The sequence below is a fragment of the Schistocerca cancellata genome, chromosome 1, assembly GCF_023864275.1.
Source record: "Schistocerca cancellata isolate TAMUIC-IGC-003103 chromosome 1, iqSchCanc2.1, whole genome shotgun sequence".
In the NCBI taxonomy this organism is placed as follows: domain Eukaryota; kingdom Metazoa; phylum Arthropoda; class Insecta; order Orthoptera; family Acrididae; genus Schistocerca; species Schistocerca cancellata.
This window is the reverse complement of record NC_064626.1, coordinates 347,956,522-347,984,028: the sequence shown is the minus strand read 5'-3', so window position 1 is coordinate 347,984,028 and position 27,507 is coordinate 347,956,522. Positions and strand designations below refer to the sequence as shown.

Sequence of the window (27,507 nt, the reverse complement as noted above, 5' to 3'; positions counted from 1 at the left end):
TTTAAGTGTCACATGTGCTTTATTTTTGTCTTATTTAATTGTTTCAGAGTATTATGTTAAAGATGAAAATATACCGATCAATTACTTTATATTTGTGTGTTATGTTTATTGCCATCTGACATGACATTTATTTACAGTGTTGCAAACAGAAAAAAAAGTGCAATCAGATACTTGAAAGCTTTTCAGAAGTAAGTTTTCTTGTGAGTACAGACAGGAAAATTTTGTGTAAACAATAAAACCAAAAATAAAGTGATTTTTAGCAACATAATACAAAACTGCCTCGAAATTTGACTTTTTTCCCATAATGTACAAAAATGCTGTGAATCTCAGGATAACAGTTTACTAATATTTCTAAAAAGAAAGATGATGAGACTTACCAAACAAAAGCGCTGGCAGGTCGATAGACACACAAACAAACACAAACATACACACAAAATTCTAGCTTTCGCAAACAACGGCTGCTTTGTCAAGAAAGAGGGAAGGAGGGAGAAAGACAAAAGGATTTGGGTTTTAAGGGAGAGGGTAAGGAGTCATTCCAATCCCGGGAGCGGAAAGACTTACCTTAGGGGGAAAAAAGGACAGGTATACACTCGCACACACACACATATCCATCCGCATATACACAGACACAAGCAGACATTTGTAAAGGCAAAGAGTCTGGGCAGAGATGTCAGTCGAGGTGGAAGTACAGAGGCAAAGATGTTGTTGGAAGACAGGTGAGGTATGAGCGGCGGCAAATTGAAATTAGAAATTAGCGGAGATTGAGGCCTGGCGGATAGCGAGAAGAGAGGATATGCTGAAGGGCAAGTTCCCATCTCCGGAGTTCTGACAGGTTGGTGTTAGTGGGAAGTATCCAGATAACCCGGACAGTGTAACACTGTGCCAAGATGTGCTGGCCGTGCACCAAGGCATGTTTAGCCACAGGGTGATCCTCATTACCAACAAACACTGTCTGCCTGTGTCCGTTCATGCGAATGGACAGTTTGTTGCTGGTCATACCCACATAGAAGGCTTCACAGTGTAGGCAGGTCAGTTGGTAAATCAAGTGGGTGCTTTCACACGTGGCTCTGCCTTTGATCGTGTACACCTTCCGGGTTACAGGACTGGAGTAGGTGGTGGTGGGAGGGTGCATGGGACAGGTTTTACACCGGGGGCGGTTACAAGGGTAGGAGCCAGAGGGTAGGGAAGGTGGTTTGGGGATTTCATAGGGATGAACTAAGAGGTTACGAAGGTTAGGTGGACGGTGGAAAGACACTCTAGGTGGAGTGGGGAGGATTTCATGAAGGATGGATCTCATTTCCGGGTTTGAGGAGATGAGGAAGTGGCTCTGGTTATTTGCTTCTGTACCAGCAGGGATACGACTTCCTCAAATCCTGCCCTGAAATGAGATCCATCCTTCATGAAATCCTCCCCACTCCACCTAGAGTGTCTTTCCGCCGTCCACCTAACCTTCGTAACCTCTTCCCCTCCGGAGATGGGAACTTGCCCTTCAGCATATCCTCTCTTCTCGCTATCCGCCAGGCCTCAATCTCCGCTAATTTCTAATTTCAATTTGCCGCCGCTCATATCTCACCTGTCTTTCAACAACATCTTTGCCTCTGTACTTCCGCCTCGACTGACATCTCTGCCCAAACTCTTTGCCTTTACAAATGTCTGCTTGTGTCTGTGTATATGCGGATGGATATGTGTGTGTGTGCGCGAGTGTATACCCGTCCTTTTTTCCCCCTAAGGTAAGTCTTTCCGCTCCCGGGATTGGAATGACTCCTTACCCTCTCCCTTAAAACCCACATCCTTTCGTCTTTCCCTCTCCTTCCCTCTTTCCTGACGAAGCAGCCGTTGGTTGTGAAAGCTAGAATTTTGTGTGTATGTTTGTGTTTGTTTGTGTGTTTATCGACCTGCCAGCGCTTTTGTTTGGTAAGTCTCATCATCTTTCTTTTTAGATATATTTTTCCCACGTGGAATGTTTCCCTCTATCATATTCATATCATTAGTTTACTAATATGGATAGATAATAGTTATTTTAATGCTGAAATGGCTTTTTGGATTTCTTCTCAACACAGAATTACATATTACCTTACATTAATAGTCAATATCTCATTTGAAGAACTATATCTCTAGATGTGATATCAAACAAAACAGACTCCAGTAACAGTTTCTAGTCACTGATGTTAATTTCCCCAACAATTTTGCACAACCCATCATACAACAAATGGCAGATTTTTGGGAGATCTTTAGTGTAGTGCTTCTATTAAACTAGATATTTTCTTAATGTGTAACTACAAATATGAAAATCATCAACTACGGCAATGTATTTCTACAAAACCATAAATGGAAAAGGCACCTTTGAACATAACCTAGCACCTGGCCTGAGTCATGCTGTCACCATAGATTTCATTCACTTAACAGTAAGAAAATATTGAAGTAAATAATTGGGCAAGCGGGCACAATGCTGATTTATGTGTTTGTAAAGCTAATATACCGTATTTATAATGCCATACTACAAAAATATGCACTATAACTGATGCACCACGTTAAAGAGCTGTTCAGAATTCATCTTTTTGGTACTAGTTGTTGTGCAAAAATATCAAGAAAGCTGACTTCACCAGATAAATCATTACCTGTGTAAGATTACTGTGGGGAAAAAAAGAGATTTCAGTGATTAAAACAGTAACACTTTAAGAAATATGAAGGGACTTCAGGCAGAAGTGAAAGAAACACCGAATTGCAAATTAAGCAGACAACTCTTATGGTCACAGATCCGCGTTTTAAGTCTGCGTTCACAGCTCTAGATTCTTGTTTCAACCACGAAGTGATGATAAACTCTATTAATGATGATAAAGAAAAGGATCTATTAATTTACCTAGAATGACATGTCCCAGCAGTGTCAGATATTCTGAGGGGATACATATTCCTGTAATGTAGTGGAAAAGCAACAGAAAATTCCATCAAAACCAGCAAAAAATCAGTTGACACTTCACTAATGTGTGAAAATAGCCACCGAGAGTTTGTATACGAACCCGTAAAATACAACCTTCCTTCTGCATTCCCATGTTTCCTGACAGCGATGGCATTTCTGACTTATTTTACACTTTCCCGCTATATTATGAGGGTATTTGTATCCCTTCAAATTATCTCTTTGACATATCAGTATTAACAGAGTTCTCATAAACATCATCCCAGAATTGAAACAAGAATCTTATCTCTTCAAATTTCTTTTTTCTTTACCTGTCAATGTTAACTGAGTTCTCATAATCATCATCCTAGGGTTGAAACAAGGATCTATGACTACGAAGAATGAGTTGCAGCTGTGAACCCAGACTTGCATAGATCTGTGGCAATAAAGTGTTGAAAGCTTGGATTTAAGGTGCAAGCCAGTGCGTTTCAAGGTTTCCTTCACCTCTGCCTGAAGTATCTCCTCTGCCATGTTTGTCAAAAGCCAACTGGTATATCCAAACAATATACTCTTTTAATTTGGAACTCAATTTTATTCACCTACATAACATTTACCAACACTTGTGCACAACAAATCGTACCAAAAAACACATTTTGGAAATATCTTTAATTTGAAGCACCAATTGAACTGTACGTGTTAGTAGCATGCAAGTATAAAAACAAGAACCACTGAGTACATCAATTTATTTTCATAAACAAGTAAATAAACATTGCACCTGCTCAGTGTGCTTCTATTAGCCAGTCACTAAACAGGACACGTGACATTGTGTAAACACATTTCTGGTATTGCAACATAACACATTCAGTGGTTATCTCAATTTTCTTCATACCTTTTGTGATTGAAGTTTATGGTGACAGCCTGTTTTGTAACTTAGCCTGAATCTACATTATTGTATTGTATTGTACTATAAATTTATTTGAAAGCTTTAGCATACAGTGAAAATTATACAACTGCTACTGGACAGGGCAAATAAACATGGACACTCTGCTGGCCTAAATTTTATGAAAAGTTTTTGCACACTTAAAAATTCTTGCGCACAATACAAGCAGTACTTTATTAGGTACACCTAGAATTTGGCCTTTAGTGATAGCCCAGGAGCAATTTTTATTTCTTATGGTGTGTTAGGTGTAGTATGATTCCCTAGTGGATTACACTTCCTGTATAGAATGGTGTTGTGGATAACATTTGGTGGATATCGGACTGAACTTTGGTATCACAATTGTGAATATTCTCGTTCTGCATTAGTTTTCCAGATCCCATGAGATAGTAGAAAGCAAATAAGATTGTCTCAAAGATAAACAAACATGGAACATTTATAATACCAGCTAAATAAGGGATCCAAGATTCCAAGTTTCAAGGTGACAAGTTATCCTCCACGCTTTTATGTATTGTAAGTATGTTCATGATCTGAGTAGCATTATGCCACAAAATGATTTCCAGGTGAAGCAGCAAATGGAACAGTCCATAGTATGCACATGACAGTATACATTTATTTCTTGTAGCTTTCAATACTGTAATACTGTAGCACACTATTGAGAGTTTCTTTCACAAGTTATATGTGTATCACATTTCAAATCTTGCTGGACCCATAGACACAAAATTTTTGTAACACTGTTATTTCATATAATTTTATCTTTTAATCTAGCTTGGATACATTTTTATGAGATTGGTAAGTTCAAGTTGATAATTACAGCTTTTCTGCATTTACAATTAGCTTCTGTTGCATTATTCTGAGAACCATGACACTGAGTTTTATGCTGTAAACTGGTAACTCTCTACGCTCGAAGTAGATGGGAACATACTACTATCATCAACAAAAAAACAGGGTTTTGGAGGACTCATATGTTCAATAAGGCCATACACATACATCTAAAAGGGTAATGTGTTCACAATAGAGCAACCTTTACCAGCACTGTCTACTGTGCATTCGTTAATTTATGTCTTATGTAAAGAATGAGGCTCTAGATGGTTTTGATTCTGCATCCTCATTTTTGTCATAAAATTAAAAATCTGGAATGGTGTTCTGCTATTCATTTTAGATTTGTGCCTACTTTAGCACTTTTTAAAAACACAGTGCTACATACAGAATACCATTTTCCTCACAGAGTTGGTATTTCTTTGTACTGTTCACAATATCAGAGAAAAAGATGGCACAGTGCGCACTGCTTATTGCATCAGTAAAACATTGCAATAGTTTTCTTCTTCACATCACATCTTTCTTCCATTTTTTACATACTGTAGCCTTGCAATATTTAACGCATTGGAATCACTATTTATCAGCACTTTCAGCTTTTCCTGTTCAATGATACCAATAATTTTAGCACAAGACCTTCACATACGTCTATGGGCAATGTTTTGTGATTGCTTTCTTTCTATGTTATTCTGCAGATTAGATAGACACATCACTTCAAACTTGACACTGTAGTATTTTAATGTGTCACTTTTACACCGTAGTTGATGTAACTAATGATCATTCAGGACACTCACTGGCTGTATAACAGATACTTATCTACGAAAAATAATTATGAAAATACTGTGTCATCATAGGCATTATGTTCATCATAACTAAAATAGCCGCAAGAGTATCCAGAGACAAACACAAAAATCATCACCTCCTCTGGGGGTGTGGGATGCATGTTGTTGACAGTGTCAATTAATGTCCTGAAACGTCCTGGCAGATTAGAACTGTTTGCTGCACCAGTAATCGAACCTGGGACCGTTGCCTTTCATGGGCAACTACCCTAATGACAAATTCCCAGATTCGAGTCCTGGTCTGGTACACACTTATAATCCACCAGGAAGTTCCAAATAACCTTTAGTCTTGAATTTAATGGCTACAGGACAATAAATGTTTTTCTTGTTACTATACAAAGAGCATATTTTAAATAAGAAAATAAAAAAAAGAAATAGAGCACATTATTTCTCAGAGTGAATCAATCCAATTGAAGACAAAATCACCTAAATACAGACCATTTTCCTGGGCCCCATCACGCTGTTGTATTGTTTCTTCTGGTAAAGGAAGGTTCCTGAGTTGACTCAATGCTTTAGAGGCAGCATCATGTTTTGCAGCTTGTCCTGACATGCCTTCTCCTATGAACTCCCGCGAACCAACACGAAGTGACACATAGAACATTGGTGGATGGAAAGCAGCAGGTATTTTTCCATAATGATGAAATCTCTGTGAGCAAAAGAAAATGTATTTCTAGACAGTTTGTATTACCATGCATAAACTAAAACAAACACACACACAAAAGTTGCCAATGCTTGTGTATTTACTGGCCCTTGTCACCAAATTAAAATACTGAATTTCTAACACATGAATGCAAGTCATTAAAAAGAGTAAGTCGTAAGTTGTTTTTAACTGCTTGCGCAGTTCACAACTGTCCACACTGTAACATACTGGAAGGAATAGATTTTGTACCATGACAAAAAGCATGTATGATGTTTTTAAAGCATCGCCGAACCTGACCAAAAGAGATGTTTATTCCAAGTAGCCATTTTTGTTGATGTCAATATGCGATAATCAAATCGTACTGCAATCTTCTGTAGTTACTAACTGGCAAAACTGGGAGCATCATCTACGAACTGTTATTAAACCTAAGAAGGTCCGGCAACAGGCTACTGCAGATGCATGTCAATTATTATCCAGTCTTGATCCCTACATACTACCATTTATTTACGCATTTCATAACTTCACTAGAGAAAATTCATTAAATTACTAACTGTCAAAGAGGTGTTATAAACATTTTACAGTTTCTATGCTCATGGTTTTTATTGGTGTTATTTTCACCTCATCAAATGATGCCAAGAGATTCACCTCGTCTGCTCAATTCAAGCTATTCACAACTGTTTCTATATATGGCTGGAATACTCTGTAAAGATGTGCTTGTGCTGCATATCAAATGAGGAACACAGACACTAGGAAATCTGTATCAAAACACAAAAATCCTCGAATAAGGTCTCAACATTAATACAGCCTCGCATAATGCCCCTCTAATGTCCTATATAAAACATTCCACTGGTACTATAATATCCATTTGGCATGCAGTAATAAAATAATGTTGGTTTCAGTTTGCCCACAATAATTATTTTTGCATTAGATGCAAATAATAAAGGAGGAGACATGCTTCCATGGCTGCCCTCTTTTGTTGTATATATATATTGTTGAAAGAAGTAAAGAAACAAAGTCCAATTAATGTGGAATAAAAGAACCTATAACTTGCAGAAAGCGGATGTGTTTTTCTTTAATGCGTAATTTTAAATGTAATAATGTTATACGATCAATGCCAAATTAATACAACAAAAAATAAAGTTGTGAGAGTCAATTTTATGTCTACATTGTTTATTTTCCTTTAAAGTCCAACTGTTGTTCTAGAACCATACATCAGCCAGTGTCAGATAGTATAAAGTTGGCAACTATTGACATGAACTACAATCTTTAGATCAAAATCAATCTATTTTTGATTGTACAATACTGGTAGTAATATGTATTAATAATTGCTGTGTGATTTCCATCTTAATCTTTTCTGTAATATACTGGAGGAAAAGAGAATACCCCAGGATAAAAAGAAAAAAGAGAGAGCAGCATTAAAGGAAGAAAATCAATACAAACTCTAGTGAACAACAAAGACAGACAATATTGTGCAAGTTCACAATTTTTAATCTGTTACAAAAAGGCTTTCACCAGGCAACAGTTAGTTAGAAATTTAGTGTTAGGGTAGTTTGTGTGTTGATTATTTTTGTATATAGAATAAGTATCTAGAGCATCTGATATAATTTTCGTAGTTTGAAAGTGCTAGTAATGGCAGACGTATTGAGTGTTTGCAAGCAATGTTGAGTTTCCCAAGACTGTTTTATGTAAGCTGCTTGGGATTGGTTGTGAATAATTTTACATTACATGCAAATACTTAAATCATTGAAAAAGTTTGCATTCATCATTTTACGTTCTTCATAATTTGTGTTGAGAATAATTTTATTTGGTGAATATGATCACCACAAAACAATTCTCTGCTTCACTGGTCCAATTACAGCTCATAAGACATAAGGTGTGATGACAGAGGTGATTGCAGTTTTCCAAAGGACCATGTGTGAAAACATCGTTACACACAAATAAAAGATTATGCAGTTGTAGATGCAACAGCAATCACACAAGCTGATTTCGCACAAAATGTAGAAGCTTTATCCACTGCTCAGGAAGATATGCTGCACAATTTTAATTTCAGCAACAGAAAAAAAGCTGGGACAATTCATCAACCGGTGCACGCAACAAGACAAAATGAGGGAATACGTTTTTAGAAAGAACTTTTGAAAAACGTAGAAAGTTTGACGACTGATCAGCAAATAAACTTGAAGAACTGAAAACGAGCCTCATTTCTTCTCTGAACAGCACAGCAAAGCTAGAGAATTTCACTGAAGAGAAGTTAACTGCACAGCTGACAAATGTCGAACTAGCACAAATTTTTATTGGTAAAGTTTCAAAGACCCAACGAAAGATGTAGAGTGAACTTCAAGTTGTTCAGATTGAAGTTAACTTTATAAAACTATGCACACAGGAATTTGACAAAAACAGTCAACAGAGCACCCATGATAAAGAAGGCCTGGGCTTGCAGAGTTATGTAAACACATAGCGCATGCAGCTTCTGCATTGAGCATGGGGAAAAGACTGATGAACATCTGGTAAATGAATCCTTAATGGAATTGATGCAGCACTAAAGGACTCTCCAGAGCCAAGTGCATAAAATGTGTAAGTGGCCTGAAGGTGGAAAAATTTGACTTTTGCACATCTTACAATCTCATATATTGTCACTCGACAGAGGACTGCCTTTCTTTATGTTACTCATGATAGTTATTGTGCTGCATCAAATCCAGTAAAACACTGTACAAAATTTTAGAGTTTGCACAGGAAAAATTGCATTACATGAACTGTGTGTATGGTTAATTTTAACTCATACAATGATGTGTAGATAAATATCAAAATTTCATTGTTAAGTTACCGATTTTTATATCTGGTGGATAGTTGCATTTAGTGTAACCGGTTCTGTCCATGAGGACTTGCTGGCTGCTATTATATACTTATCATCCATTTTTAAGAAAAGCATCTGGTGTGTGTGTGTGTGTGTGTATGGGGGGGGGGGACAACAAAACAAGAGTGATATTTTTTCACATCTTACAGTAGGACGTCTTCACTTGATGAAAAAGAGAATTTATTTTCGCTATATAACATAGTTACTGCACTGCATCAAATTAAATCAAATACTGCATGAAATTTTAAAGAGTCTGCAGAAGTCAAAATGCATTGTGTAAACTTTGAATTTTAGCTCACACACTGCTCAGGACAAAATGGAGACAAGATACCAAAATTTTATTTAAAACTGATAGCAGAATGATACCTCATTTTGTTCTCAAGTTATTGGTTTTTTGTATAATTTGCCCATTTCTGTCAATGGGCATCTGGAATCCTTTGGTCGTAACAATCGTCATATAGCATGAACAGTTCCAGATATTGAACTGAGGTATTTTTTGCAAATGATAGCACATAAGAAGTATGTTGTATGATTAATACTCTACCCTTTCTTTATTCACCGAGTTATGGAAGTTATCTTGTCTGCGTGAGAGGTCATTGGAATGGGACGAGTAAAGACATCAACCGAGTTTCAGTAAAACCCACGGATCGCATTTAAACACGTCATCAGCAGCTGGGCAGCGGCTGAGCATGACTAGTTAACTCTTCCACAGAAGTTAAAGGATTAAATCCTCACCAGGCCACAATAAAATTATAATCAAGTTGAAGTGCATGTGGTAAGTACAAAGTATGAGCAATCTCACATCGATGACATATACAGGGTGAGTCAAAAGCACTTTACTATTTTGAAATGATATAAAAATTTATTGAGATAACTTATATAATCGGTAAATGTGCCATTCTGTAGCAAACAACCTCAAGTTTGATTCACGTAGTGCATTAGTACTTCATTCTACCACCAGGAGCGCCAGCGTAGTGCACAGTTAAATTGGCAACTTTCACTAGTGTGGAGCATGCTCAATGTGCAGTTTGGTTTCATGAAAACAAACTCAGCAACAACTGTTTGGCATAAATTTCACACGGAATATGCTAAAGAACCTCCAAGCAGGCCTACAATTTACTCTTGGCACATGAATTTTGTTGAGATTGGTTTTTCACTGCTATATTGTAAATCACCACATCACCCACATATTGATGATTATGCCAAACAAGTTACGGAGAGCTCTTCCATGTGTCAAGCATCTCGTGAGACAGGGATTCCACATAAGAGCACGTTAGTGATGCAGATAAAATCCTGCTCATGGGGAATTCCATGCAGAAATAATGTGTCGGACAGAGGATGGAGAGATGTTCCTGAACACAACAATGTTCAGTGATGAGTCAACATTTCATACCAGTGCAAGGTGAACACCCACAAATGAAAAATATGAGGGCAGCAAAAATCGACATGCATACCATGGGACATGTTCGTAACAGCCCCAAAGTTAACGTGTTTTGTGCCCTTAGCAAATTCAAAGTGCATGGTCCTTTCTTCTTCACGGAGAAAACTGTCACTGGTATTGTGTATTTGGATACGCTTGAAGAATTCTAAATTCCACAAATCAAAGAAGATGACCGAGGTAGGATAGCTTACTACTAGAAAGACGGTGCACCGTATCATTTCCTGACAGAAGTTCAAGGTTTCCTCAATAATCGCTTCCCAAATCGATGGATTGGTCGTAAAAGGACAGTTGCATGGCCACTTCACTCCCCAGACTTCACACCACTCGATTTCTTTCTCTGGGGTTTCATTAAGAAGCATGTGTCTATTCCTCCCCTAACAAACAATTCAGCTGACCTGAAAAATTGAATGTATGCTGCTGTTAAACAAGTTATGCCTGATTTAATGCAACGAGTGTGGGAAGAAAATGATTACTGGTGGAATCTTTGCCACATCACTAATGGTAGTCACACTGAACCAAAATAACACTTGACACTTTCATATGAAACTTGAGGTTGTTTGCTACAAAATGAAACACCTACCGGGAACACGTTTCATACATTTTGGTTGAAGGTTATGAATGTTTTTAATTTATCTAGGACTGATACATTTTCATCAGATAAATACCTCACACATAAGAAATTATATGTCATTAATCATCATGTGAAATTGTTTGAAATGATAAGGACAAAAACAGAAGTATGGCTGATTACATGTTACGAGAATTACTGTGCTGCATTGAGGTAAGTAATTAAAAAAAAAAAATCTTCAACACATGAAATTAATCATTCAGATAACAAAAAGAAATATATACAGGGTGATTGTAATTGTTTTGCTACCTGAGCTAGCATAAATGGAAAATTATTTATCACGTGAGTACCCGACTTTATAGGAATGATGTTCAAACTGCTTCTCCAAAAATTGGCACGCTATGGTTTTCAAGGCAAATCTCTTAGCTGGATGTCATCATACTCGGCAAACAGAAAACAAAGAGTACTTATTAACATCAACGGCAAGAAATTTCTCTCTGTCTGGATGCACACTCAATTAGGTGTCCCACAAGGTTCAATATTAGGGCCACGACTTTTTCTGCATTATATTAATGATATGCCATGTCAGGTCCAGTCTGATACTATCCTCTATGCAGATGATTCAACAGGTGTAGTCTGTTGTAAAAATGAGGTAGACCTAATTCGTCATATTGAACAATCAGTTGGGGAAGTGGAGTCATGGGGCAGAAACAATAACTTGACATTAAATTTTACAAAAAACAGAACTTGTTCGTTTCACCACAAAACAATCTGCACAGCCTATAAGTGAAATAAGTATATGGACAAAAAATTTGAGACTGAAGACTGTGTCAAATTCCTTGGCGTATTACTCAATAAAAACCTGTTATGGAGTCACCATGTGGACAACATACTGGGTCGACTGAATAGCTTTGTATATATTATGAATATCTTGTACAGTATTACTGATTTAGCTGTAAGAAAAACTGTATATAATGCATATTTTGTTTCAGTCATTAGGTATAGTATAATTTTCTGGGGGTCTGAAAAAAACAAATTTACTTAGAGCTTTCAGACTACAAAAAAGAATCATCCGAGCAATGGTGGGAGCAAAACCAAAGCAACATTTTAAACCTTTATTTGTAAAATAAGAAGATTTCATGAATGGCAACAATGCATTATAATTGTAATTAAAATACCTCTTTGAAGATGTTACACCACATATATTATTAGTTTATTGTCTATTTTTAGTATTATTATATATAGTGTAAAACTGACAAGTCAACTATGTCACAATATTCGATTGTATAAGGCATGTTACGTGATAAGAAAAATTGAATTGAATTGAAATGAATTGAACTTGCAGGACTTGCAATCTGTTAGGTGCCGGTACTGATATGACGACCTAGGGTTTAAACACAATCATCAGGGAGCATTATAGATGTAGACAGTCAACAAAGGTCTGGAAACAGTGAGCAGGGCTCTACTCCTACAGCTGTTTTATCACAACAGCAATAGAGCTGCTGCTCTTTGTGAGTATCGAGATATTAAAGGAATACAGAGTGGTTCTCTTCCTGCACTGGGACCTCTGGTATCCTAGTCTCGCAATTTGTACAGTCCACCAGAAGGCAGGGACACAGATGACAGCCGCCAGGCGGTGCCCTTATAACCTGTGAGCGCTACTGTCGACACCACAGCACTGGCGCAGGCCATGCCTGCTGCACCAGTCTATCGGCACTCATGGGGGCTCTATAGAGCTGGCAGCACAGGGGCTCAGAAGTCAACCATGTTCTGACAGCGCTCTGGTGCTGTATATTGTAGACATTGTTGTCAGTTCCTGACCTCGCTGTGTATGGGCCCTCGATCTGGTTTACTCTTCAGACTTGTATACTGTCACACCCGTTTGTTGCTGTTGTTGTTGCCTTCATTGTTGTCCACGGCTGTCTTTCCGTGGGTTTTTGCGACTCACAATCGACGCCCTCAGCCGCTCGGCGTGTGGCTCCCTATCATGTCGGATTCTGGTAACCAGAATTGGCGATGAGGCAAAAAGTTTATGGTGCTTTATGGACACGAAACTTGTACAGCTCATGGAACAGCAACAGCAAGAACTGCTCCTGCAGCAGCAATTGCAACAGCAGTTTCATCAGTAGTTCCAGCAGCAAATGGATCTTTCACATCAGGAAATTCAACTGCTATCAGACTGATTACAGGCAAAAGGTTCACAACCCGTCCCAACTGTGGTCACCTCTAAGACAGAGTCCCACTCAACCAAATTTCCGCTGATTAATGATAACAAGGAGGATTGGGACATGTATTTTCAGCGGCTGAAACAGCACTTCGCTACTTTTCGGGTTTCTGATTATGCTCTACAACGGTCGTTTTTCCTTTCTTGGGCTTCCCCAAAGACTTTTTCTTACTTAAGAAGTTGGCTCCCCTTTCAAACCCAGTGTACTCACTTTCGAGGAAATGTGTTTACAGTTGTCGACCTGTTATTCACAAGGGTTCCACGTGGTCACATTGCGCCTCGAGTTCCATCAGTACCATCAGCAAGCGGGACTTTCTTATTGACTGTGGGTGACAAATTTGCAAGGTCTGAGTAATCATTGCAATTTTATCTGTCGCGATCGGCTTGCGAAACCTCATATGCTGGTTCCCTGATCCGTGATGCAGTCGTCCAGCTGGCTAACAATCCAGAAGTTCACACTGCAGCCTCAAGCTCGACAATCCTTCCTTGGACGTCACACTGAAAATCGCACACTCTTTCGGGATTGTGCAGGCACCAAATGAACATCTTATGGCCTGCTCCCAGATCACTGCGGTTCAATCACTACCGCGGGAATGAAATTCTCACCAGCCTTCTTCCCGATGGTGGTGTCGAGATTTGTCACTTTCAGACGTGTCAGTGGCCTATGAGCAGCCATTCCAGCTGTGTCGGCACAACCAGTGGGGTCTGCCTTCTTGTCCTGACTGTTTTGTGAGGCACCAACGGGCAGACTGCCCTGATCATTGGGCACATTGCACCCTTTGTGGCAAGAATGGACATCTCCATACTGTCTACCATTGGCCATCAGGTCAGTCTAACAACACTCCCAACTTGCATCACGGGATGGTACATGAACTTCAGGCCATCTTTCCCCAGGGCATTCCTTGAGGCTCCAATTTGTTTACTGATCTCATTATTGCTCATCAGGATGTTCGTTTCCAAGTTGATATGGGAGCAACAGTTTCCCTGGTCAATCTCCTGAAATACGCTCGTTTGGGTTACCCAGCATTGGCCCCACCCTGTCGCAAGCTAGTTGTGTATGGTGACAGCCCTATGCCACTCAGAGGTCATTTCACCACTACAGACTCATACAAGATGGTTATACAGCTGCTAACACTGTATGTTGTCAACAGTCATTTTGCTGGCAACATTTTTGACTAGGATGCTTTCTTGCTGTTTAGGTTCTCCATCAGGGACAAAGTTTAGGTTGTCTCAGACACAGTCTCCTTCCACAAACTTGGTGACCTTTGTGCCTGTTTTGCATTTCTCTTTGAGACTGGCTTGAGGTGCACCATCAATTTTGAGGCCCGTATTTCTTTATGTCCAGATGCGATGCCCCATTTCTGCCACGCACGTCCTCTTCCAGTCTCCTTACGGAAGGATGTTAAGCTTGAACTCAATCGCCTTCGCCATACTGTGGTCATAAAACTGGTCAAAACTAGTCTTTGGGCTACAACCATGGTCTTAGTCCAGAAGCCAAATGGTTCCCTCTGGCTTTGTGGAGATTTTAGTCAACGATCAATGGCCAAGCTCTTGTGGAAACCTATCCTATGCCACATCAAGAGAACCTCCTCTAAAAGTCTAAAAGGTTGTTGGAGGTGAACGTTTTTCTAAAATAGACCTTGCTGATGCTTGCTTGCAGATTCCACTAGATGAGGAATCGCAACACATTGTTGTTGTCAATGTACTTTTTAGCTTATACACATATAAGCATTTGCGTTGTGGGATCTCTTCTGCACTAGTGATCTTTCAGAGATACCTGCAACAGTTAACTATATCCATCCCAGTTTGTATCAATTCCCTGGACGACTTCACTGTTATGTGTACTGGTACAATGTGCCAAGACTACCTGCTTAACTTACATATCCTCTTTACTATGTTACGTGATGCAGAGCTCAAATGCCATCTGCAGAAATACCAGTTTTTACAGGAACAAGTCTACTACCTGGGCCACTTGCTGTTCCTGGTACTGACACGCTCTTGCATCCCCAAAACCTCCAGGAGTTGCAGTTTTTTTTTTTTTTTTTTTTTTTTTTTTGGGGGGGGGGGGGGGGGTTGAATTATTATTCTAGGTTCCTTCTGAGAACAGCACACATTATGCATCCCATCAATCAGTTGGAGAAGGAAGGCGTTCCATTTAAGTGGTCGGCGGCCTGCAAGAAAGCCTTCACAATGCTGGAGCACATGTTATGTTCTGCACCCTGCCTTACCTCCTTTTCCCCATTACGCACCCTCGTTCTAGCTGCAGATACCTAACAGTTATGCGTTTTTGACTGGAATGTTTGCTGTTGCAAAAAGTCAACATTTTTCTCCTGAAATGATTTTCAGTTGTTTTCCCCTTCTGGCTTTACTTAAGCTTTCAACAAATGATTGTTTCTGTTGAGAAACAGCGCCATTTACATACCTATGATTGAAAAGGTTTCTCAACATTGTTTTCCTTTTACCATTCTTCATAATTACAAAATCTGCAGAGTACTGCTCTCAACCTTTCATGGGCATTCATAGCCAGGTAACTCATGATCGACAACATACAGATAGAATCCACAAGCATAGAAGTAGAACTGAAAATAACTCTATTTGCACATTAGGGGAAGACTTTCCGCATGACCAAAATACATTAACTGGTTTTGTTTTCTAGTTGCATTATAGCGCAGGTACAGACACAACAAACTGGCAGTCATCCACAAGCATAAAAGGCTAGAATTTTGATCACCAGAGGGGAGAGGAGCAGTGCGGGGACACAAGCTCGGTCACAGGGCTAACAACCTACACCTGTGTTCTGTGCGTTTCTGTGAAAGCAGAATTTGATACACTGTCGTAATGATTGCCAATCCCTTCTGGCGTCTTGATGAGCGAAATCGAACTCCTTGATGGACCATGATTAGTTTCTTCCATCATTTCAAAATAAGAAAAGGAAACAACAAGTAACACAATGCAAACCATTCAGTAATGACTTCTGTACATATGCATGCAGACAATGGCAGTTTTTAAAAATGTAGTTCAAGCTCGACCTCTATTATTGGGCTTCAGTAGATGATCTGTAGTAATAGTTTTTGAAAACTGAGTACATTTTCAGTATTTATATACAGAAGCTAAATCCATTCCAAACCATCTCTCATAAAATAGTTCATCAGGATGCTATGAAACAGAAAATACGAGGTAATTTTGTGTTTTAGCATTCTGAGGCATAATTTGCATTTATATTCACATTTATCACAAATTAAAAAATTTTCAGATCTCTATTAATTACCTAAGACGTGTGTTTACTCCAAGTGCAGCAAATGATTCGTTTATATGAAGGGCTGAAAACAATAATGGCACATTTGACATGTTTTGAAAAATGAGTTATGTATTTCTGAGGAATAAAACATAAAAAAGCTTACTAAAGACAGAGAGATATAAATGAATATTGTTAACCGCTAAGATATAGTAGCAACTGGTGCAAGTACATTCATTGTCTGCATGATCAGTGTTGAAAGGCATTATGGAATAATTGATACGATGGTGGCAGTTAATTATGAATTTATTTTGGGCTCTGATTTACAAACAAAATCAAGATGAAACACAGGCAACAAGTCTTTGTTAACAACACAGGGTAATTCAGGATCTAGTGACCAAAGCATATATGCAGCAAATGGGACTGAATATGATGATTACAGTGTTGAACAACATAAATACATTCTCAGTATTTTTGGCAGAAAATGCGCTGGTCAAAGATATCTTGTATTTTTAACAAGACATAAAACATTTAAACATTAATCACCATATTTTTGTTGTCATCATTGTTGTTGTTGTTGTTGTTGCTGTCTTCAGTCCAAAAACTAATTTCATGCAGCTCTCCATGCTACTCTATCCTGTGCAAACCTCTTCATCTGTGAGTAACTATTGCAACCTACATTCTTCTGAATCTGTTTAGCATATTCATTTCTTAGTCTCCCTCTACGATTTTTACCCTCCACACTTCCCTCCAGTCCTAAATTGGTGATCCCTTGATGCCTCAGAACGTGTCAAACAACCGATCCCCTCTTCTAGTCAAATTGTGCAGCAAATTCCTCTCATCACCAATTCTATTCAGTACCTCTTCATTAGTTCCATGCATTCTTCTGCAGCACAACATTTCAAAAGCCCCTATTCTCTTCTTGTCTAAACTATTTATGGTCCATGATTCACATCCATACAAAAGACTTCCTGACACTTAAATCTATACCTGATGCTAGCAAACTTCTCTTCTTCAGAAACGCTTTCCTTACCATCACCAGCCTACATTTTATATCCTCTCTACTTCAACCATCATCAGTTATTTTGCTACCTAAATAGCAAAACTCATCAACTACTTTATGTGTCTCATTTCCCAATCTAATTCCCTCAGCATCAATCGATTCAATTAGACTACACTTATTTTTTTGGTTGTATGTAAATGTTTTATTCTATGTTATAATACATTCCTTTTCCCTGTATAAAATTGGTATTTTGAATGGAAGTCCGCTTTTAGAAAGCAGTCACTTATACTGCTCTGTCAGTAAATTTCCCACAGTTATCATATATGTTTACTTTTACTTGTACCCAGTACAATAATTAAATTATGTAGAAATTTCAATTATAAATATAGTAAAATTACACTAATCTTATAGTGAAAGAACATTAGGCCTATGTACACATTTCAATTTATCTGTAAAATTTCTTCCCAGTCATTTCAGGATCTAGAAGTGAGTAATATACTAATTCTAGTGTTCACTATCAAAATAATTTTATGATGAAATTGTGTATGACTGTGAATTAACTTGTAAATTATATTTTTTACATGTCTGCAAGTAAATCTTCCTGGAGTGAAAGTGATTCATAAGTCAAAATAACTTCTTGTCACAGCTTCCAGTCAAAGGAGCATTTTCTGCAGCCAGACGAACATTTCTTCACAAACAATATTGGTAAAAAGGTTCTTGGAAACTGCAGACTTCTTTCACACGGATATGTGACTGTCAGTAGACCCGTGTGTCAAACAAGTAATTCCCAGACAAAAGGAAAAAAACACAGTGATTACCTTGATGGAAAGCATGCGTGTATGGAATTTTTTCTGAAAACACTCACGTTAGCAATTACAGGTTTACCATCGCTGCATGAAACACACAGAAAATAGAAGGCATTTTTCCTACTAACAAGACGGGCAGACATACCCCAAGCAATAAAATTTTAGGAGAGGTGCAAAACTTGGTGCGGACACATATTGAAAGCTTTCCTACTCACGCTATAGGAACCCAAGGGAATATTTGTCACTTGAGTTACCTGCATCCAAACTGAAGAATTGTATAGAGAAAAATATAAAGACAGTGACATTTTGCCTTTCTTTACATTTACTGCCTTTGCATTTATTGCTGTTTATTTGTAACCTTGTAATCTTAGGAGTGAAAATTTAATGGAAGCCAAGATAGACCCTGTAACAAAAACTAAGTTTAGCTAGAGAAGGAAATTTACCAAAAAGAAGTCAAGCAGATAAGAGGTGCTAAGAAAAGGAATGCGTACTTGGTGAAAGAGAATTTGATGCATGTATGACACTGCCCAAACCAGTGCTGAACACTAATCTAGTGCACCCAAAGAGACAGCTTTAGACATTCAACTCAGGAATACATGTTTGCACCACTGGCCAAGCTTGCATGGAGATATATTCTGAAAATGTTGTGTCACATAGCTCTTTGGAAAATGGTTCATGTCTGCTGGAAGTATGTCCAGTCCCTGTCCTCTGCATTAACACCAGAACAGTGGAAAGTTCGGCACCCCTAGCACAACAGGAAGCAGTCATTTGAAACCCTAACGAGACTTCAATTAAAAATTCACATGATTAAAGTAATAATTTGCCCATTCACATTTATGCCTTATATGCCATATACAATCTTCAATTGAAATTTTCCTTGAAATTTGTAACAATTTTTGACTGTTTTTTGGCTACACAATGTTGCATGCCTACCTGGAAATCTTACCTAGTTCGTAAGTTCCTAACTTACCTCATTTATTTGAAGTGCTTGTTTCTTAACACTAAAATCTCACTTTGAGCAGATTATTGGTATTTTTTGTTCACATTACACTCAGATGGCTTTCTCGTATTTCTCACAGATGTTGATCTTGTTTCCTTTGCACATTCCATTCGGGTACATTTTTCACTTTTTTTGTTTGCCCAGTTCTACTGCTGCTTCTTTGTTCGATTGGCCTTTTTACTCCTCTCCCACTCTTTGTTGTTTTCCATGTGCGAGTTCATTTCCGGCTGAAGAATGAATATCTTCCTCTTCATATAAATAAAAAATAAAAAAAAAAAAAAAAATAAAAAAAAAAAAAAAAAAAAAAAAAACGAACCTGGAATAAAATTGCTGTTGGCGGAGCTTGTGTAGTATGCATTTCTGCCGCTAGGCGTGTATAGCACAACTCATTGACAGTACAGTGCCGCCTGTGTTGTTTAAGTGAACAACATGCAGCTGTGAAATTTTGTTTTCCACTCGTTAAAAATGCTACTGAAACTATTTTAACGTTGAAAACAGCTTACCAAAATGGCTCTATGGGAAAAACTCAAGTGTATGAGTGGTTTGCTCGATTTAAAAATAGTGACATGTCGACTGATGACAAACCTCATTCTGGATGTCCATCAACCAATCAAATAATATATATATATATATATATATGAGGGAAACATTCCACGTGGGAAAAGTATATTTAAAAAGAAAGATGATGAGACTTACCAAACAAAAGCGCTGGCAGGTCGATAGACCCACAAACAAACACAAACATACACACAAAATCTAGCTTTCGCAACCAACGGTTGCCTCGTCAGGAAAGAGGGAAGGAGAAGGAAAGACAAAAGGATATGGGTTTTAAGGGAGAGGGTAAGGAGTCATTCCAATCCCGGGAGCGGAAAGACTTACCTTAGGGGGAAAAAAGGACAGGTATACACTCGCACACACACACATATCCATCCACACATACAAGACACAAGCAGACATTTGTAAAGGCAAAGAGTTTGAGCAGAGATGTCAGTCAGGACGGAAGTACAGAGGCAAAGGTGATGTTGAAAGACAGGTGAGGTATGAGCGGCGGCAGATTGAAATTAGGAATTAGCGGAGATTGAGGCCTGGCGGATAGCGAGAAGAGAGGATATGCTGAAGGGCAAGTTCCCATCTCCGGAGTTCTGACAGGTTGGTGTTAGTGGGAAGTATCCAGATAACCCGGACGGTGTAACACTGTGCCAAGATGTGCTGGCCATGCACCAAGGCATGTTTAGCCACAGGGTGATCCTCATTACCAACAAACACTGTCTGCCTGTGTCCATTCATGCGAATGGACAGTTTGTTGCTGGTCATTCCCACATAGAACGCTTAACAGTGTAGGCAGGTCAGTTGGTAAATCACGTGGGTGCTTTCACACGTGGCTCTGCCTTTGATCGTGTACACCTTCTGGGTTACAGCACTGGAATAGGTGGTGGTGGGAGGGTGCATGGGACAGGTTTTACACCGGGGACAGTTACAGGGGTAGGAGCCAGAGGGTAGGGAAGGTGGTTTGGGGATTTTATAGGGATGAACTAAGAGGTTACGAAGGTTGGGTGGACGGCGGAAAGACACTCTTGGTGGAGTGGGGAGGATTTCATGAAGGATGGATCTCATTTCAGGGCAGGATTTGAGGAAGTCGTATCCCTGCTGGAGAGCCACATTCAGAATCTGATCCAGTCCCGGAAAGTATCCTGTCACAAGTGGGGCACTTGTGGGGTTCTTCTGTGGAGGGTTCCGGGTTTGAGGAGATGAGGAAGTGGCTCTGGTTATTTGCTTCTGTACCAGGTCGGGAGGGTAGTTACGGGTCGCTTAGAGGAAGCCTTCTTGGTTACCCAGGCCTGCCAACCCAAAGTTTGGTACAGATTTATTGATGTCATTTTCATGATCTGGTCTCACAGTGAAGAAGAACTCCAGAATTTCCTCTCCAACCTCAACTCCTTTGGTTCCATCGGATTCACCTGGTCCTACTCTAAATCCCATGCCACTTTCCTTGACGTTGACCTCCACCTGTCCAATGGCCAGCTTCACACGTCCGTCCACATCAAACCCACCAACAAGCAACAGTACCTCCATTATGACAGCTGCCACCCATTCCACATCAAACGGTCCCTTCCCTACAGCCTAGGTCTTCGTGGCAAACGAATCTGCTCCAGTCCGGAATCCTTGAACCATTAGACCAACAACCTGAAAACAGCTTTTGCATCCCGTAACTACCCTCCCGACCTGGTACAGAAGCAAATAACCAGAGCCACTTCCTCATCTCCTCAAACCCGGAACCCTCCACAGAAGAACCCCACAAGTGCCCCACTTGTGACAGGATACTTTCCGGGACTGGATCAGATTCTGAATGTGGCTCTCCAGCAGGGATACAACTTCCTCAAATCCTGCCCTGAAATGAGATCCATCTTTCATGAAATCCTCCCCACTCCACCAAGAGTGTCTTTCCGCCGTCCACCCAACCTTCGTAACCTCTTAGTTCATCCCTATGAAATCCCCAAACCACCTTCCCTACCCTCTGGCTCCTACCCCTGTAACCGTCCCCGGTGTAAAACCTGTCCCATGCACCCTCCCACCACCACCTATTCCAGTCCTGTAACCCGGAAGGTGTACACGATCAAAGGCAGAGCCACGTGTGAAAGCACCCACGTGATTTACCAACTGACCTGCCTACACTGTGAAGCGTTCTATGTGGGAATGACCAGCAACAAACTGTCCATTCGCATGAATGGACACAGGCAGACAGTGTTTGTTGGTAATGAGGATCACCCTGTGGCTAAACATACCTTGGTGCATGGCCAGCACATCTTGGCACAGTGTTACACCGTCCGGGTTATCTGGATACTTCCCACTAACACCAACCTGTCAGAACTCCGGAGATGGGAACTTGCCCTTCAGCATATCCTCTCTTCTCGCTATCCGCCAGGCCTCAATCTCCGCTAATTCCTAATTTCAATCTGCCGCCACTCATACCTCACCTGTCTTTCAACATCACCTTTGCCTCTGTACTTCCGTCCTGACTGACATCTCTGCTCAAACTCTTTGCCTTTACAAATGTCTGCTTGTGTCTTGTATGTGTGGATGGATATGTGTGTGTGTGCGAGTGTATACCTGTCCTTTTTTCCCCCTAAGGTAAGTCTTTCCGCTCCCGGGATTGGAATGACTCCTTACCCTCTCCCTTAAAACCCATATCCTTTTGTCTTTCCTTCTCCTTCCCTCTTTCCTGACGAGGCAACCGTTGGTTGCGAAAGCTAGATTTTGTGTGTATGTTTGTGTGTCTATCGACCTGCCAGCGCTTTTGTTTGGTAAGTCTCATCATCTTTCTTTTAAAAAAAAAATATATATATATATATATATATATATATATATATATATATATATATATATATATATATATATATATATTTAAAAAGAAAGATGATGAGACTTACCAAATAAAAGCGCTGGCAGGTCGATAGACACACAAACAAACACAAACATACACACAAAATCTAGCTTTCGCAACCAACGGTTGCCTCGTCAGGAAAGAGGGAAGGAGAAGGAAAGACAAAAGGATAAATGTAAGTCTTTCCGCTCCCGGGATTGGAATGACTCCTTACCCTCTCCCTTAAAACCCATATCCTTTTGTCTTTCATTCTCCTTCCCTCTTTCCTGACGAGGCAACCGTTGGTTGCGAAAGCTAGATTTTGTGTGTATGTTTGTGTTTGTTTGTGTGTCTATCGACCTGCCAGCGCTTTTATTTGGTAAGTCTCATCATCTTTCTTTTTAAATATATTTTTCCCACGTGGAATGTTTCCCAATTATATATATATATATATATATATATATATATATATATATATATATATATATGTGTGTGTGTGTGATAGAGGGAAACATTCCACGTGGGAAAAATATATTTAACAAGAAAGATGATGAGACTTACCAAACAAAAGCGCTGGCAGGTCGATAGACAAACACAAACATACACACAAAATTCTAGCTTTCGCAACCAACGGCTGCCTCGTCAGGAAAGAGGGAAGGAGAGGGAAAGACAAAAGGATATGGGTTTTAAGGGAGAGGGTAAGGAGTCATTCCAATCCCGGGAGCGGAAAGACTTACATTAGGGGGAAAAAAGGACAGGTATACACTCGCACACACACACATATCCATCCGCATATACACAGACACAAGCAGACATGCAAATGAGGCGAAGTCAAAAAGTTTCATGGAAGGCTGTTAAAAACTGAATTCGTAAAAGTGGAAATAAAAGATTAAAGCTGTCTTCTGACCCCTTTCATTGTTCTAGTGTTAACTATCTAATCCAGGGTTGGTCAAGGCATGCAAAACTTTATGCATGCACGATATGCTTCAAATGTGCGATCCGAAGCACAGGTTGTCTTGATCCTTCTCAGAACTACTCGGTACAGTCGGACATTTCATTTAGCAGTGCAGTATGACACTGTTTCTTCTCGCATTCAGTGTGCCATTTTGCAGTTGACATGGCTTTTTTCAAGTGCGCAGAATCGTAGTGTCAGCAATGTTCTTCCTTTGCTATTTATTTGTAGTATAAAAGAAAATCATTGGTTCAGTGGTTGTTTGTACAACAAGAGGCAGTCTTATGATCTATTGTGCAAACCTTTAGAAAGGAATGAGAATCACACAAGGGGAGGATGAGAACTATCATTATTTATTATGCAGTCACATAATAGAAGGATACTGCAAGTTTGTTATGGAATGGCATTACAGCACAATGCAGAAAGAATCTGATGCTGTAATTGACAATGAAAGATCAGAAAATTACAATGATTAACGGACAATTTGTATAGGATTCACTATTCTGTACATGAGAAGAACTTTGTGCTAAACTATCTGGCGAAGAGCACGTGATGAAATTGGTGGTGCAAAAAGTAAATATTCTGAAATTATACGCATTATTACATCATCAGCTGCAACAGTTTTTGATGGAACTGAACAAAGACTACGAATACATTATACATTCCTGCAAAGAATGTTGGTTAAATCAGGGACCATACCTGGAATGGTTTTTCAATTTAAGACCCACTATTGTTGAGTTTCTGAAGGAAAAGGAGGGCAGAAACAAAAATTAGAAAATCCAGAATGGATTGCAGATTTCTCACTTCAACTGGACTTAGCTGCAAGCTGCACACTAGCTACAGGAACACACTCCAAGGTGAGAGACAACTTATTTCTGATTTGATGGGGATCCGTTTAAAAAGAAAACTGCATTGTGGAAGGGATAACTTCTAGGGAGGAGGAGAGGGAGAGACGGGTGAGGGGGAAGGGAGGGAGTGGGGGAGAGAATGTGAGAGGGGGGAAGGGGGAGCTGTTTTCAATTTGCCTGCCCTGCCCCACCTGCAATGCACTCTCATTTAAAAGACAAAGTCTTTTACAATGAAACTGTCCAGAATTCAAGGTTGCTTTCCTCGGGAAGAGGTTTCACATTTTCATAAAGAGGTTGTGAACATGATATAATGTTTCACATCAACTTATGTGCATGTATGCCTTTTTTTTATTATGAAACTAATTAAGTCACGATTATGTGGCAACCCAAGTGATAAAAATCTGTGAAACCATTTGTGTCTGCCCATATGCTTATAGCTTGCATCTGATGTATTATGTCTTCAGTGGGCAAAAAATAATTAGGTATTACTGGAAATTTTTTTCTTGTGATCTATGTTGTTATAAAATATGAGATCACACTACATGCAAGACATTCAGTGTTCCTTGCACAATTGCACTGCCATATAAAAGTGATGTGTTCGCAGCTCCCCTCTTCCCAATCAGACAGTGGGAGAAGTCTGCAGCCAATAGACAGAACTAGGCACGTAAGCGAAAGCTTTGCACGCAAGCAAAATTCTTGGTCATCCCTGATCTAATTGCCAACCGTGACAGCTGTGGTGTGCCAAACAAAACTAGAAGCTTTTGGCTTTTCAATGTTGCTAATGCAGGGAAACAAAAAAAATTCCCAAATTTTCCCCGGATTTCCCAGTTAAAAATACATTTTCTGCCCTGTGAAAATACACTTTTTCCATGTTAAATGAATGTATTCTTTTCCTTGGAACAGAAAAACTTATCAATCCTTTGAATGGTTATGATTTTATACATTGGCATAGAATTTTCCAGCTCTTTAGGAAACCAAACTAGTAAAAAAAAAAAGTTTTGGAAAGATCTTTGGTGTGCAGCAAGATGTACGCTGCATATTTTCGTATTAAGAAAGTATAAATTTAAATTCCACATGCTGCATATTTTCATATTACAAAAGTATAAATTTAAATTCCACCAAACACCACATGTTACCTTCCGGAGCTTTGAAATCAAGATTGCGATACGCTTTTGTAAGCCAGCCATAACTCATGTCACGTGATCTCACCAGACGATGACAGCGGATATTCGGAGTATAGGACGTGTGATGTAGTCAGCCAATAGCAGTACCACTGTTAAATTGCGCGCATACACAAATTGGAAAAGTTAATATACATATAAATAGTGTTGCTACAAGAAAATCAAAGTTTTCACATATAATATTGGTCTCAAAGATTAATAAGCTGCAAGAGAAGCTAAACTTTCACATATAATATTGATCTTTTTTGCGCATCACACTTTATGATACATTACACAAATGTGCCAGTACAATTGTTAATAATGACATAAATGTCTGATCTTCTGGGCTTGCACATAGTTCAGCATCCATAAAAGGAAATTTACTTTAAAGGTAACACTTTTCAATCAACCATTCGCAATATTTTCCCATGACCTGATAGAAAAAGGTTCGTTTCAGCAATTTCCAGAGTGCGCAGCTACGATGACGTAGGAAGCCTGTATGTTCATACGTGTAAAACACTGAAAGATATTACATTATGTCATAAAAGGAACAAGACATCAGAGGATACTCCAAGAGCATCAGAATTTCCTGAACCATACTAAAATGCTTCATTCGCTTACAGTGCACATTTGTATGTCCAGATTCGGATGTAAATTTTCTTGGAGTACCAGTAATGTATTATCTCATGTTTAGTTCTAAATTATGGCATAATGCCATACATGCTAGAAGATTAAAAGATGAACTTTTGAAATGCAGCGAACAGTTGAAACTAGCCAATAGTGTAGAATTAAACACTTCGTTTCAAATAAATTGACTGCATCAGTGGAAAAGATTAATAAAAGCCAAATTTCTTTAACAAACCGACAAAAATAACTTCATTGTTCTGCAAGGCGATTAATACTTGACTGTCAGAAAGGTGGAAATAAAACAAAATCTGAAACTCACAACATATTTTAGCCTTCTGTACTTATGTGAATGTATTTTAATTCACTTGACAGCTAACGGCCACAGAAATCCGTTTTGTTTTCATTTGACGTGAGAGCAATAAACAAAGAGGAAACAGTGAAATCAGTAAACGTAAAGACGTGTCAAGTGGAGACTATCCACCTCCCAACTACAACACAAACTGCTTTGTGCATCAGCACTGGATCAATGATATTCCTGAACCACGGCAATACTACATTGTGGTGCCCCCCCCCCCCCCCCCCCTCTCCCTTGAGCGTTTGAAGTAGGACGACGAAAATTTAAAAAAAAAAATCTACTTTTCAAAAATACGTTCACTTCTAGTTTCTTTGTGAAGAGTCTGATATACCAGGTGAACCGGTATGAAATGAGCATTTTTTTGTGAAAATGAAACACTAATTTTGAATTGAAAAGTAAAGACATTTTATTCAAAGTATTGCCATTTGCTTTCTGTATATTTTGACCACCTTTCTGGCAATTTGTGGACACCACGCCAAGAGAAATGTTCGTCTTTTGAAGCAAACCAATCAGACACCCAATTTTTGACTTCTTCGTAGGAATCAAAGTGTTCCTCAGCCAATGCGTGTCCCATTGATGAAAACAAATAGTAGTCGGAAGGTGCCAAGTCTGGTGAATACGGCGGATGGTGTAGCAGCTCCCAGCCCAGTGTTTTGATTGTATCCTGAACCAGTTTTGCTTTGTGTGCAGGTGCATTGTCGTATAAAAAAATTACTTTGCTATGTCTTCTGGCCCATTCTGTTCTTTTTTCGATCAATGCATAGTTCAAATTGATCATTTGTTGTATGTAGCGATTAGTATTCACAGTTTCATCGGGTTTCAGAAGCTCATGATACACCACACCTTTCTGATCCCACCAAACACAGAGCATTGTCTTCTTGCTGAATCGATCTGGTTTTGCAGTCGATGTTGATGGTTGTCCTGGATTAACCCATGATTTTTCCCATTTAG

The 27,507-nt window shown here is 39.2% G+C and overlaps 1 protein-coding gene across 2 annotated transcripts in view; it reads right to left on the bottom strand.

The window, feature by feature from the left end:
- LOC126173680 (double-stranded RNA-binding protein Staufen homolog 2-like) overlaps positions 1-27,507 on the bottom strand; it is a 253,555-nt gene that overhangs the window by 112,272 nt on the left and 113,776 nt on the right. For both annotated transcript variants that reach the window (XM_049920977.1, XM_049920976.1), the window contains exon 8: positions 5,924-6,131. In XM_049920977.1, the coding sequence (XP_049776934.1) occupies positions 5,924-6,131 (208 nt within the window). The remainder of the gene's footprint in view (positions 1-5,923; positions 6,132-27,507) is intronic.